Source organism: Perognathus longimembris, chromosome 10 (genome assembly GCF_023159225.1).
Source record: "Perognathus longimembris pacificus isolate PPM17 chromosome 10, ASM2315922v1, whole genome shotgun sequence".
In the NCBI taxonomy this organism is placed as follows: domain Eukaryota; kingdom Metazoa; phylum Chordata; class Mammalia; order Rodentia; family Heteromyidae; genus Perognathus; species Perognathus longimembris.
This window is the reverse complement of record NC_063170.1, coordinates 61322661-61336436: the sequence shown is the minus strand read 5'-3', so window position 1 is coordinate 61336436 and position 13776 is coordinate 61322661. Positions and strand designations below refer to the sequence as shown.

Below are 13776 nucleotides of genomic sequence, written 5' to 3'. Positions count from 1 at the left end.
AACATGCCATGTGAAACAGTATCCTTTTTTTCTATTTCTTTTTTTTTCTCTCATATACAACTCTTGGGGGTGGAAGGAAAGGGGGAGGAGGTAATAAAAAATGTACTCACTGCCTTACATATGAAACTGTAATCCCTCTATACTTCACTTTGACAATAAAAAAAGAACCTGATCCCCAAATCTGAGATGTTTGTATAAAATAAAACTTCTTTTTATTTTCTTGGTATATGTTCCCATAGAAGCCTCTTAAGTTCAGATCCTATACAGAAGAGATTATCAAAGTATTATCTTGTAAGTAGAGAATGAAATGAAGATAGCCACGTTGGACAGTTGGCCCATGGTTCATGCCTGTAAATCCTAGCTACACAGAAGGCTGGGATATGAAGATTGCAGTTTGAAGCCAGCTCTGGCAGAAAAGTCTGTGAGACTTTTGTCTTCAGTTAACCAAGAAAAAGCTGAATGTGGAGCTATGGCTTAAGCCTATAAAAGATTCATATGTGTCATCACGAATTAATTTTTCTGTGAATATACAATACTGTGGGTAATTGGCTTTTTGTTTTTATTCTTTTTGGTGTGCCCAAACACTCTTCCTTGAGCAATAGACAGTAGGAGTTCATTGTAGTATTTGTATAAAGAATACCTATTATGAAGTTGCTGTGATTTCCAATAGCTTTTTTCCTTTGCATTTGAGCGTAAATAAAAAAAAATACTTCTGAAGCCCTCTGGTTGCACAAATAGAACAAGCAGAATAAAGACTTACTTTGTATCATCTCAGATTTTATGGTTGTCTTGCTCACTCTATTCCATTTATGTTGACATCAGTTTTGAAATAGGGGAAAGGTGAATTTTTTTATTGAGTTTCTCAAAAGCCTCTGAATTTGTTTTTATGTAAATAAATCTCTTTTCATATTCATACTTCATCAGATTAGCTGGTGTTTCTAGTAACTTAATATAAACATTTTTGTTAACAAATACTGTTAATTCACCTAATAATATAGAGGAGCATTTGAGAGCCACTAAAGAGGAGTCTGGTGTTTGTTCAGGGTAGCTGACATTACCCTTGCATGAATGAGTAAATGTTGGCTGCTTAGGTAGAGTAGATGCCGTAGATGATTTTCAATAGCTAGCAGGAAGAGATAGAGGGTGTTTATGCCCTCACCTTTAATCTCCTTGAGATTAAATGCAACATAAAATGCAGTTACAATAAACATTCAGTTTTCAAATGTTTCTTTCATGAAGAAGATTATTTTTAACTAGTTCTTGAAGATAAGTATACTCAATGTAAGTTGAAAGAAGTAGTTTAGGGTATAAACAAAATTTTACACTTGGACATACTCAAAAGTGTGAGATGATGCTCTATTGTGTAAATACTCAGGCTATCTTTAAACACACACACACTTACACACCTACAACCTTCTGAAGGACTGAGTGAATGTTGGGATAGAGAATATGAACTTCATCATCATCTAGGCACTGGGAAATTAATTATGATAAACATTTTTTAAAGTAATAGTTGAAAACAAGGTGCAGGGATTGGCTTATCTAAAAAATTGATGTGTTCCAAGCTTGGATGTCCATTTGAGTGGCAGTCTTTGCATGAAACTTCAAGGAGCTACAGATGAAGCCTCTTGACTAACATTCAGGATTTTAAAAGTCCCAGTTGTTGTTATTTCTGGAATCTTTGGCTGCGGTTCTAAGTAGCCTCAGCTGTACCCATTGTTACATCAGAGCAAGGATGGAACAGGATGTTTGCCAAAAGCACCGAGGTCAGGTGCTGTACCTCTTCTCTGCACACTCTGTATTATAATTGTGCCTGTATACCCATGCCATTCTTAATGCCACTGATCACTAGTTTGAGGAGGATTCTTAAATTAAAAAAATTTAAGACTATTAATTAGCAGGAAACACTTTCAAAATACTTTTCATGTTCCATTTTAATCCTTTACTTAAATGGGAAGTAGTGTGTTTCACTTTGCATTCTCTTGCTGATGGTGTTCAAACTATTTATGTACCAATTGCAAATATGTCCTGAAGCAGAATTTCTCATAAAATGTTCTCCTGGTCCCCCACCCCCAAAACATTTGGTCAGCGTTGTCATCCCATTTTAACAGTCAGTGACTATTTTCTGTGAATGACTCTAACATTTGAAACTTAACCTTGGTTTAACTTGAGGTTCCCCAGATTTCTTTTTTTTTTTTTTTTTTGCCATTCCTGGACCTTGGACTCTGGGTCTGAGCACTGTCCCTGGCTTCTTTTTGCTCAAGGCTAGCACTCTACCTCTTGAGCCACAGCGCCACTTCTGGCCATTTTCTATATGCATATATATGTGGTGCTGGGGAATTGAACCCAGGGCTTCATGTATACAAGGCAAGCACTCTTTTTTTTTTTTTTTGCCAGTCCTGGGCCTTGGACTCAGGGCCTGAACACCGTTCCTGGCTTCTTTTTGCTCAAGGCTAGCACTCTGCCACTTGAGTCAGTGTCACTTCTGGCCATTTTCTGTATATGTGGTGCTGGGGAATCGAACCCAGGGCTTCATGTATACAAGGTAAGCGCTCTTGCCACTAGGCTATATCCCCAGCCCCAAATTTTTTGTGTGTGCCATTTTTTTTTTTTTTGGCCAGTCCTGGGCCTTGGACTCAGGGCCTCAGCACTGTCCCTGGCTTCTTTTTGCTCAAGGCTAGCACTCTGCCACTTGAGCCACAGCGCCCCAGAAGTGTCACTTCTGGCCATTTTCTGTATGTGTGGTGCTGGGGAATTGAACCCAGGGCTTCATATATACAAGGCAAGCACTCTTGCCACTAGGCCATATCCTCAGCCCTCCCAGATTTCATTTCTGAGAAATGATACTTGCATTTGGACAATTTAAAGCCATATACTGATATAGACCTGTGGGCTACAATAGTTATTTCCCTAGAGTGATCTATGAGAAACCAGCTCCAGCAATATGTAGGACATGGAATCCGACACCAGATTAAGCATATAAATATTAGACTTCTTCCCAATGTCCCCTCATGCCTTTCTGTTCATGTTGGGGGTTCCTGAGCTCATTGTCTCCATAGGATACATAAGGAGATTAACCTGGAAAATGAAATGCTAAGCAACAACTAAATTCCTAAGATGTATGTATTCTAAAAGTTCTATACTTTATATTTGCAGTAAAATGCATGACCTGTTCTGAGTTAGCTTTTATAACAGAGTTAAATTCAGGGTGAGGTTTATTTTAGTAGTTAGATGGTCCAATTTTCCTAGCATAAATATTTTTATTGGAAGTCTGTGCTGAGTTTGTACTATTTCATGTGGATTTTCAAATCAGTTTGTCTGTATATACAAGGCATTTAAAAACCTGCTGGGATTTTGATAGGAATTCCATTTTATAGGAATATGTGGAGATTAGCAATTGTATTAAGCTTAACAATCCATGAGTATAGTATATCTCTCTGTTTATAAAGGCTTATGCATTTTTTATTTGCATTTTATTTTTGTAAGTAAATTTATTATATGTTTTGTTATGATGTGTGTTGTTTTAATCTTCTTAGTAATGAGTATAAGTGCAGTTTTAAATTTTCATTTTAGCAGGTTTGTTTTTAGTACGTAGATATTGTATCCTATGTTTTATTTAAGTGGGCATTAGAATTTTTTTCATTTTCCTTCTGATCTTTTAACAATTATATCAAAGAAGCATGCTGTCATTTCATCCTTTGCAAAGTGTATATTTTTACCTCATTATTGCAGTGGGTGTAACCTTTAATACTTCTTTGACTAGGAATGGTAAACATGGAAATGGCATTCATATTTCTTACATTAAGGGGAAAATATTTAGTCTTTCAATGCTGTATAAGATTCTAGCTCTGGTTCTCCACTTACGTTCACTATTTGGGTTGGTTTGTTCTCTATTGGGTTATTTGATTATAGCTTATCTCTAGCTTAGGAATAATGATAGCATTTGCAGAAATTGGCAATGAGGCAAAGAGAAAAAGCTGAGAATATCTAGCAATAAATCTTGGAACTACATATTACTTATTTTGATTCTTATACAGATCTTTTCTCTGATACAATTCTTGACAAAATAGATGTACCTACAGCTTGGTTTGTATTTACAAATAAACTCTGCCAGTTGGTATTTTTGTGATTTTTAAAAATTTAAAAATTTATATTATTTTTCTTTCATGGTTTCTAATAGTCCAACAATATGGGAACTTTTTTCTTTGCTATAGCTTGAAGATGACATGTGTTTTCTATGGATGAGTTGTCTTGTTCTGTCTGAGCAAAATGTGTAGAAGCACTTTCAAGACTCAAAAGTAAAAAAAAAAATCCAAATGAAATGTGCACAAGAGATTCTTATTATGTCCTGTGTGCAGTTATTTCTGTTTTTTTTTTTTTGTTGTTTTCGTTCTCCATAGCCTTGTCTTATATATAAGTTTATCTTATCTGTGGAAGGGAAAGGAAATCTCAGAAACAGTAGGCCAAAGGATGAACTCAGACAGTAGTGATACTCACTAGAAATCATGTTGGAAATGAACTTTACAACTTGGTAGGGAAGAGAAGTGAGGAGGTAAAAGTTGGAGAAAATGAGGGGGGGGGCAGCAATGTTCAAATTGAATGTACTCATTACCTTACTTATGTAACTACACCCCCTCAGACACATTCATCATCTTTACCCTAAATTAAAAAAATAAAAATTTTAGGGCTGGGGATATAGCCTAGTGGCAAGAGTGCCTGCCTCGGATACACGAGGCCCTAGGTTCGATTCCCCAGCACCACATATACAGAAAACGGCCAGAAGCGGCGCTGTGGCTCAAGTGGCAGAGTGCTAGCCTTGAGCGGGAAGAAGCCAGGGACAGTGCTCAGGCCCTGAGTCCAAGGCCCAGGACTGGCCAAAAAATAAAAAAATAAAAAATAAAAATTTTAAAAAGATATGTCTATATTTTACTATAAAGGGTATGTGTATAGACCATAAACCCATGAAAAATTATCCAGTGCTATCAGCTATTAAGGAAAACTAAAATTATACTGAATATGACTGTCCACTTAGTCACACACATTCTTCATCATCCATCTACCAGGCTCTCATCAGCTCTCTGATGATTCTTCGACATCTCTATTAGTGCTCATTCCTCCACACATTTGACCCTATGTAAGCAATGAAGGTAGTCAAGAATTCATTGTATATAACCACAAAATTAAGAAAAGTCAAGGAATGGATGGGTTGAAGAAGGGGGTGAGAATGTTGAAAGGGGTGGTATAGATCAAGATGCATTATATTCATAAACTGATTTGTTCAATGGCAACTCCTTTGTACAACTACTTAAACATAATAAATAGAATAAAAATGCTTATTTTAGTTTTCTTATAGCTATACATATTGATCATTGCCTTCAAAACATATTACACGGAGTCTCATAGGCTCTCAGTAAATATTTGTTGAATAACTGCCTCCTTTTCTACCATTAGCCACTCAGCGAATGTTTAGTAGGTTTGCTATCTCACAGATACTTTTCATATATTCCAAAAAATTCAAGATGTATGCTAAGATACTTAACTTTTTTTTTTTTTTTTTTTTTTTTTTTTTTTTTTTTTTTTTGGCCAGTCCTGGGCCTTGGACTCAGGGCCTGAGCACTGTCCCTGGCTTCTTCCCGCTCAAGGCTAGCACTCTGCCACTTGAGCCACAGTGCCGCTTCTGGCCGTTTTTTTTTCTGTATATGTGGTGCTGGGGAATCGAACCTAGGGCCTCGTGTATTCGAGGCAGGCACTCTTGCCACTAGGCTATATCCCCAGCCCAGATACTTAACTTTTAACTTGGATCAAAACTTATATATCTTTTTGGAAAATTATAAAATTTGTGGTTTATATCAGTTTCAGCTAGTGACGTTAGTAAAATTTGAGAATTCTGGATTTTAACCACCACTGATCCAAAATTGTAAGATTTAAGTGTGTGTGTGTGTGTTTATGTGGTCTTTTTCTTTGTGGGGGGGGGGGGGGTCATGGGGCTTGAACTCTGGGCCCTGGTACTGTCACTGAGCTCTTCAGCAAAACGCTAGCACTCTACTACTTGTGCCACTGTGCAATTTCCATATATGTAATCTTCTATAATATTGACCATTCCATCACGCTTAATCTTGGACATGTATCTAAAGGAAAGTAATTCAATAGAGTGGGGAGATATGTGCAGACACATGTTTATAACAGCACTATTTATAATAGCAAAAATATGAAACCAGCTTCCATGCCCAACAACTGATGATTGCATAAAAATTTTCACACATGCCTATAATGGAGTATTATTCAAATATAAATAAGAATTAAAGTATGCCATTTTCAGGAAAATAGTTAAATTCAGAGGTGACCATGTTAAGTGAGATAATACAAACTCTTAAAAACAAATTTTGCATGTTCTGTCTTACAAGTACAATCTAGATGTAATAAGAGTAGTAATTAATAGGTGCCATTATTGTGGCAGGGGGTGCTAGTATGGGGTGGAATCAGCATCTGTATGTTTTGAAATACAAACTACACATGATATTGGTACCAATGACCCTTGAACCCTATTTTGGGAAATATAAGACAAGAGTTTTAGGAGATGCTGCTTTATGAGGAAGAAAAAAAACAACCTCACTTTTTGGTAACCAAGGCAGCATAAGTTTATTGGATTCACTGTAAGTACTTCTATTTGCTATCCCCGATGCTTATAATCTTCTGACTACCCTTATCAGGGATCCAAAACAAGTCCCTTGCTTTCCTATCATATGAAGAGCATCCATTCAGGTTGAAGATTGATGGGCAAATCTGTGTCAGGATTTACTTTATCCAAGGGAAATGATATTTTACCTTTGAGCATACATTCTTATTTTCTGAAGAACTTTTTTACCTTCTAGCTAAGATCAGTAATGGGAAAATTTCTAATTGTGTCATAGAAGACAACAAGCAACTGGGCAGGAAAACAGCAATGATAATACGTACTTAGATCCCAAAAAAAGTAATCTTAGGAAATACTTCTTCCAGGAATAGGCTCCATTCTGATATGTTTTATTCTCACTTAGCCATGAAGAAACATTTGGCTGGGATAATTTTTGAGTTCCTACTCAGTTATATTTTAGAGCCTTGATGTTTTGAAAGTGTGTTTTAGTAACAGATTTAAGATGGCAAAATGCTTGGATCTCAGAACATTTTTGAAGAGTACCCTCTGATTAAAATAGGGAAAAAACATGGCCTTTATGAGCACACTTGTGTGCATTTTACTCATTTGATTTAGTCCTTGATAAATTAGCAATTATACACAACACATATGTGGCCCATATGTATAACATACATGTCAAAAATGTTTCACATGTGTGTCTCATACCTATGGAAAATGCCACATATACATCACATACATGATGCACATTTTGTGTGCATGTTGGATGTGCAGCATGCATGCTTCAAACATGTACTGCATATATATCACACATGTACTGTGCATGTCACATTTATGAAACGTGTGGCACACACATGACACACATGTGGCGAGCATATCACACATGTCACATGGATGAATCACCGATATGAGGTGCATGCACCACATGCATGTCATATACATGACACATGTGTGTCACAGTCATGGCATGCATGCATGCATGCACACATGTCTCATATAGTGTGTACCTCACACACATGCCACACACATGTCACAGGCATGTCGCATACATCCTGCATGAGTGTCACACACACATGACACATGTGACAGAATTGTACCTCATGTATGTGTGGGTGTTCCTCATATTTCTCATTTATGCCACATGCATGTCACACACATATGTCCCATACATGAAACATGCATGACACACATCCATCACATATATCACATAAGCATGTCACACACATATCTTCCTTTTCCCCTATGGAATTGGTCTTTTCTAAATATGTAGACTATACATTTTTTTTCTGCTCTAATTTGAACTGGAAAATATAAACCAATATTGGCTGTCTTAAATTATTATGGGAAGAAAGTAAATGTCTAAAAAATAGTATTGGTAATAGTATTGATAAAAATAGTATTTTCAATTGATTGCTATTTCTAAAAAATATATTAAATGCTGATAAAATATTTCCTTTGTGATTATAAAATAATTGCCTTTTATATAGGAATTTGTGGTTTCAGTTATTATTAACCCTTTGAATTCTTCTTAGTTGTTAAGTTCCAGTGCTATCTATGTTTTTCAGGACATGAGACAAATACAGCCTGAAACTAGAAAGTGTATATTTTAAAATATTTATATAAATAATACTAATTATATGTGGAATAAAGTTACTTTACTGTGTTATAATATTTTTAGAGGAAATTTTTGAATAGTTGGTCTTTTTGACTATGTGAGATTAATGGTGAGTCACTGGCGTAGATATGGAAATACTTAGTTAGAATTGTTCTTTCACAGTATTTTGTTTCTTTCTCCAAATCTTACTGTCTGGTTAACTGTATTCATTGTGATATTTATTTTATCTTTTTGGAAAATTAGTTTTATTTTGACCCTTTATCACCAACATGGGATGTATGGATGTATATTTATATTGATATAGTTGATATTGTATCAGCCTGAAAAAGGAAATCAAGTCCAGCTTTTCCTTCTGTAAACAGCTATTTTCCTCTTTACTTTCTGGGAAGAGGCTTTAGAATTGTTTTCTGAAGGAAGGGAATGATGATTTTGTATGTCATTTTCCTCTGTGATACTCAGGTCTTGTTTTTTTTTCGGTTTTGTTTTGTTTTCAAATTAGATCTTGAAAATTTTAAAACAAAAATGAGGAGTACAGTGTCAGTACGTGAAGGCCAGGGCGTGGTCCTGCTCTGCGGCCCCCCGCCACACTCTGGTGGTAAGTACTGCCCTGTTTCTGCTCTCCATGCTTCTTGAACACGTTTTGGGGAAAAGCCTGCACCAGGTACTTTGTTACTGCTTCTGTAAAGTAAAAGAAAAACTCAATCACCTGAGCATTTGATTCTGTCAGCTGATTTGAAAAGGAGAAACTCTGAAAAAGTTAATCCATCTACCAAAGTTATGTATTCTAACCAGAGAGATTACAAAGAGGCACAGAAATCACATTCATTACGCTTATTTCTAGTGCTGAGCATGTGTTCTTACACCATCATCATTTGCTCTTTAGTTTTAGACTGAGAGTTCAAATTGGGTACTCGCCTCTCCTCTTCTCTCCTCCCCTCCCCTCCCCTCCCCTCCCCTCTTCTCCTCTCCTCTCCTCTCCACTCCTCTCCTTCCCTTCTCCTCTCCTCCTCTCTCCTCTCCTTTCCTCTCCTCTCCTTTCCTCTCCTCTCCTGTCTTCTCTTCTCTGACTCTTTCTGCCCCCAATTTCTATATAGCCTATGTATATGGAAAAAGGTATTTGTATATAGTCATATCACTTTCATTAGGCCATTGCAAATATAAATTTTATGTTAAATTCGCACATACTGAACAAAATTAAAGTACATTAGCATAAATTACAATCAGAAACTTGATAAAATAGCCATATAAAGAGAAAATAAAATAATTAGCTCCTCAATAAAACCTTGGAGGACTAGTCTATGTATTTTTTTCCTCTATGCTCACTCTTGTGATCTGGGGGAATTTAGGGTCAAGATGGTATCATTAATACATAAAATATATTCTCAGAAAAATAAACATGGTTTGCCATCAAGAGGGTGAGTTACTGAGAGATAAATGAGTTAGAGAGTTCACAGAGATGAACTTCAAAAGACATCTTCCTTCTTTGTAAAGCTTATTCAAGTGAAAATACTCTGGACTTTCTATGTTGTATGAGTCATAACCAGTCCTCCTCCACTCTCAGTGACTGGTCACTTTTAATTACAAACCCTCAAGTCTAATAGTCCAATAATGCAGACATCTCCTTTTTGTGGTAGAGGGCCATGTGGAATGTATGCCTGAAGATCTGGGGCTGGCTTAACCTTCTTGCCTGCAGGGATTTAAATGAAGCTTCCTTGTCTACTTTAATAGAGTACATTTTGCTCCATTCTTAAAAGTTTAGCAAGGTTCTTACTTTGAAGCTAAGTACAAATTATCTTAATTACAAATAAAAATAATTGAGTTCAACCTGGCTTGAAAGAAATAGAGAGTTTAACAGGCTCAAATAATGAAGCTAACTCATGTCTTCTGGTCGAGTTGTATGATTTATGGACTTGAGCCTCCGTGGAGGACTTGACACCTCACATTGTGGTATGGGGTCAGAGGGTGGCGTGTGGTTATATTATACAATGCTACTGGTTGATTGGTCACATCTTTCAACCCCCATCTATTGACAGTACAAAATGGGATATAGTCAGCCCTTTCTGACCAACGCTGGCCCCTTCTGATGATTAGAATTCAATTCAGGGCTTGCTGTATGGATTTCCATGTATGTTTTTCACTACAGCATGATTCACTACTTTCTTCCCAGTCTTGTTTGTACATTCTTCCTTTTACTAGTTTTTGATAAAAAAAAAACAACCACATTTTGTAACACACTCTGTAAGAACTCATCCTCGAGAACCAAATGTGCTTCATCTAGGAGATCCTCCAGTTCCTTAATTGTGTGGTCTTCTCTTGATTTATTGACTCTTCTATTATTTTGACGGTTTTCTCAGACCAATTCCTTGTGGTGGCAGAGGTAGCCCCTGACAACTCTAGTCTCTTAGGATTCTTGTTGTTAAAGTTTGTAATGGACCAGACATGTTCACAGTGGCGTCTGAGTCTAATGGTATCTTTTATAATGAGATTATCCATGAAGTGAATGAAGAGAATCAGGTCTGTCAACACACAAGCATGTAAGCGAGGAAAAGAAAATAAGAATTGACAATGAGAGTGAGAGAAAAGAGAGTGATGGATTAGAAAGAATAATGTGTACAACTACTCAGAGTAAGGAGTTATCAAACTAACTTAAATTTATATTGGATCAAAGCAACAGAAAGTAACTGAGTAATTTTCGCACCGAAGAATTTTGGAAATGTTAAGGCAACTGAAGATTCTGAGCTATCTTCCATTACTTTTACAATTAGATAAATTCATTAATAATAAAAGACCCTGCTGGGCACTGGCGGCACATTCCTATAATCCTGGTTACTTAGGAGGCTGAGAAATGAGGACCATGGTTTGAAGCTAACACTGGGCAGGAAAGTATATGTGACTGTTGTCTCCAATTATTTCCCAAAAAGCCAGAAGTGAAGGTATGGTTCAAGTGGTATAATATTACCCTTGAACAAAAAACTCAGGGAAATTGTTCAGGCTCTGAGTTCAAGCCATAGGAAAAGAAGAAGAACACAAAAGAAGAAGAGGAGGAGGAGGAGGAGGAGGAGGGAGGAGGTAGAAAAGGAGGTGGAGGAGGACTCTGTGAAGCTATTGAATGAAACGTTTCAAAAGAGGTATCTTTTCTGTCATAAAAACTGAGAAATCTTGGCCCATCTATCCTAAGTCATTACACCTTGATTTATCTCAGCCTGGATTTCTGTCTTTACTTCTAAAGCACATGGAAGAGATGATTGTGAATTTCTGCTGAGACTGTAGCTAAAGCAAAAAAACAAACAAAAATAAAACAGAAACATGTATCCTTCAAAATGAAAAGTTTCAAGAGATAGCAGCAGGGGCTGGGAATATGACCTAGTGGCAAGAGTGCTTGCCTCGTTCGTATACATGAAGCCCTTGGTTCGATTCCCCAGCACCACATAAATGAAAATGACCAGAAGTGGCGCTGTGGCTTAAGTGGCAGAGTGCTAGCCTTGAGCAAAAAGAAGCCAGGGACAGTGCTCAGGCCCTGAGTCCAAGGCCCAGGACTGGGGAAAAAAAAAAAAAAAGAAAAAGAAAAAAGGAAAAAGAAAAGAGAGATAGCAGCAGATAATAGGGAAAAAAAGTATATACCTCCTGCACTGCAAGAATGTTAAGAAATAACCATGACAATAGGGTCAGATTTAGATGTGAACACATTCTGCATATCAGCCCACATCTACCTAATGCTGAGAGCCTCACAAATGCCATCTAAGAGCTTGACAGACTGGCTCATGAGCCCTTTGGGCAGAGGCCTGTGTCAATACTTGCTTTGAGCTTAAGTGTGTAGCACAAAGCTGATATTCATAATAGGCACTCCACAAGTATCTATTCAACAAACATTGATGAAGTAAATCAATGAGTGCTTTTCTAGATTTTGACAGTTACAAATATTTGGAAATCCATTGAAAACATTATTCTCCAGGGATAAGTATTTAACAAACCAAATACTCTTTAACTACCAACCAGGCAAGGGACAGATCCATCCATGTGAACTTTATCTGTGGCACTAGAATCAAGCCGGCTTCATCCTGTCAAGAATGACTTGATTTCAGTGAGGGATGAAGTCCCATTTTCAGCAGTCCTAGCAGCTGAAGCTGTGATTTTAGGGCATTTTTTTTTCCTGCCGAAGATGAAAGGTGTTTCAGAGTACACAGGGCCCTTGCTGGCATCCATTCGGTCATCCTCTCTCAAAGTTCCACAGCCCCTTCAGGACCTGCAATGAACCTTCTTCATTTTCACCTGCAGGCATTGTCTTCATTCACTGCAGCTTTCCTTATTTCTACTGAACCTCTTTACAGTGGTTGGAGATGTTTTTCTGGTTTGTGATATCACAGTCATCTTTTATTCACCTGTCTTATCCTGTCTTATAGGAGCCTAACAGAGTAAGTATAAAAAGGGAATAGTAATAATAATAGCAATAACAATGGTGATGGTGATAATCTCACTATAATGACTGCTGCTTAGATACTGAGCAGAATCGCATGTCTTTTGTGTTCATTACCGGCTAGTCAGAGCCTTTTGGTTAAAGCACAGAGCGGAACAGGATGATTCACAGCCTATGTGAACCTGGAAAGCTCAGTTCTGGAAATGCCAAGAGAATGAGCTCCCAGTCAGCTCATGTTAGAATACCAATTTCTGGCTTGGAAATAATGCATGAGACAGGAGACTAGAAACCTAGTCTCAGCACAAAGCCCTCCCAACTTTTGCTTAAGACATTAAGTTGGAGCATTTTTACATGGTATCAGAGAAGTAATAGCCTACAAAAGATCCCACAGTTGTGAAAAAGTCAAACTAGTATCTTGATGCTCCCTCCTGATCAGGGAGCTTTCTATCCCAATAGCCAATCTCTAAATGATAAGGCACAGAGTCCTCAGGGAAATCTATGCTGTTCTAAACCAAAGATTCTGATATTTCAAAAATTGGAGTCAGCAGAGTTCATTAATAGTCAATCCATTGTTTACAGAAGCATTTAATACACAGTGGTACCTCAAGCCACTTTAGGGGACCTCTCCTCCCAAGTTGAACCAAAGCCTCAGCTCAGACATGGTCTGCCCCAATACTCCTAAGACTTCAGTTCCAAATGAATCAACTGGGTGGAGTCTGAGATTGTGTATGTCTAATTGGCGGTGCTAGGAAGTGGCTGCTGGAGGTCCATGGACCACTATGAGTAGAAAGACCCTTACTGGCCTGCTCCATTTTCTGAAGTTGCCAGTGTTTCCCTGTTAATTCTCCGCTCTACTAACCTTTCTCCCACCTTGGTGCTAGAAGGCATTTAACACATCAAAACTAAAATATTGTGTCTCCAATGAGGACCTCATCCTTGCTCTCCCAATAATGCCTGAAGCATCTTTCTCAAAATGCTCTTCTCCTTGATTTATTTCCTTGTTTGGAGACCTTCTAGGTCTCCAATTGATTTGTATATTTTTTATTGTCTCACAAAATGCTTGTCTTTCTTTCTAAGTCCTACAGCTAACGTGGCATAGCTGCCCTTTTAATTCTA

The 13776-nt window shown here is 37.4% G+C and overlaps 1 protein-coding gene across 1 annotated transcript in view; it reads left to right on the top strand.

Moving 5' to 3' along the window:
• The window catches only part of Cntn3 (contactin 3), a 217076-nt gene that overhangs the window by 82166 nt on the left and 121134 nt on the right, over nucleotides 1-13776 (top strand). The window contains exon 4 of the mRNA XM_048354886.1: nucleotides 8746-8841. Coding sequence (XP_048210843.1) covers nucleotides 8746-8841 — 96 coding nt within the window. The remainder of the gene's footprint in view (nucleotides 1-8745; nucleotides 8842-13776) is intronic.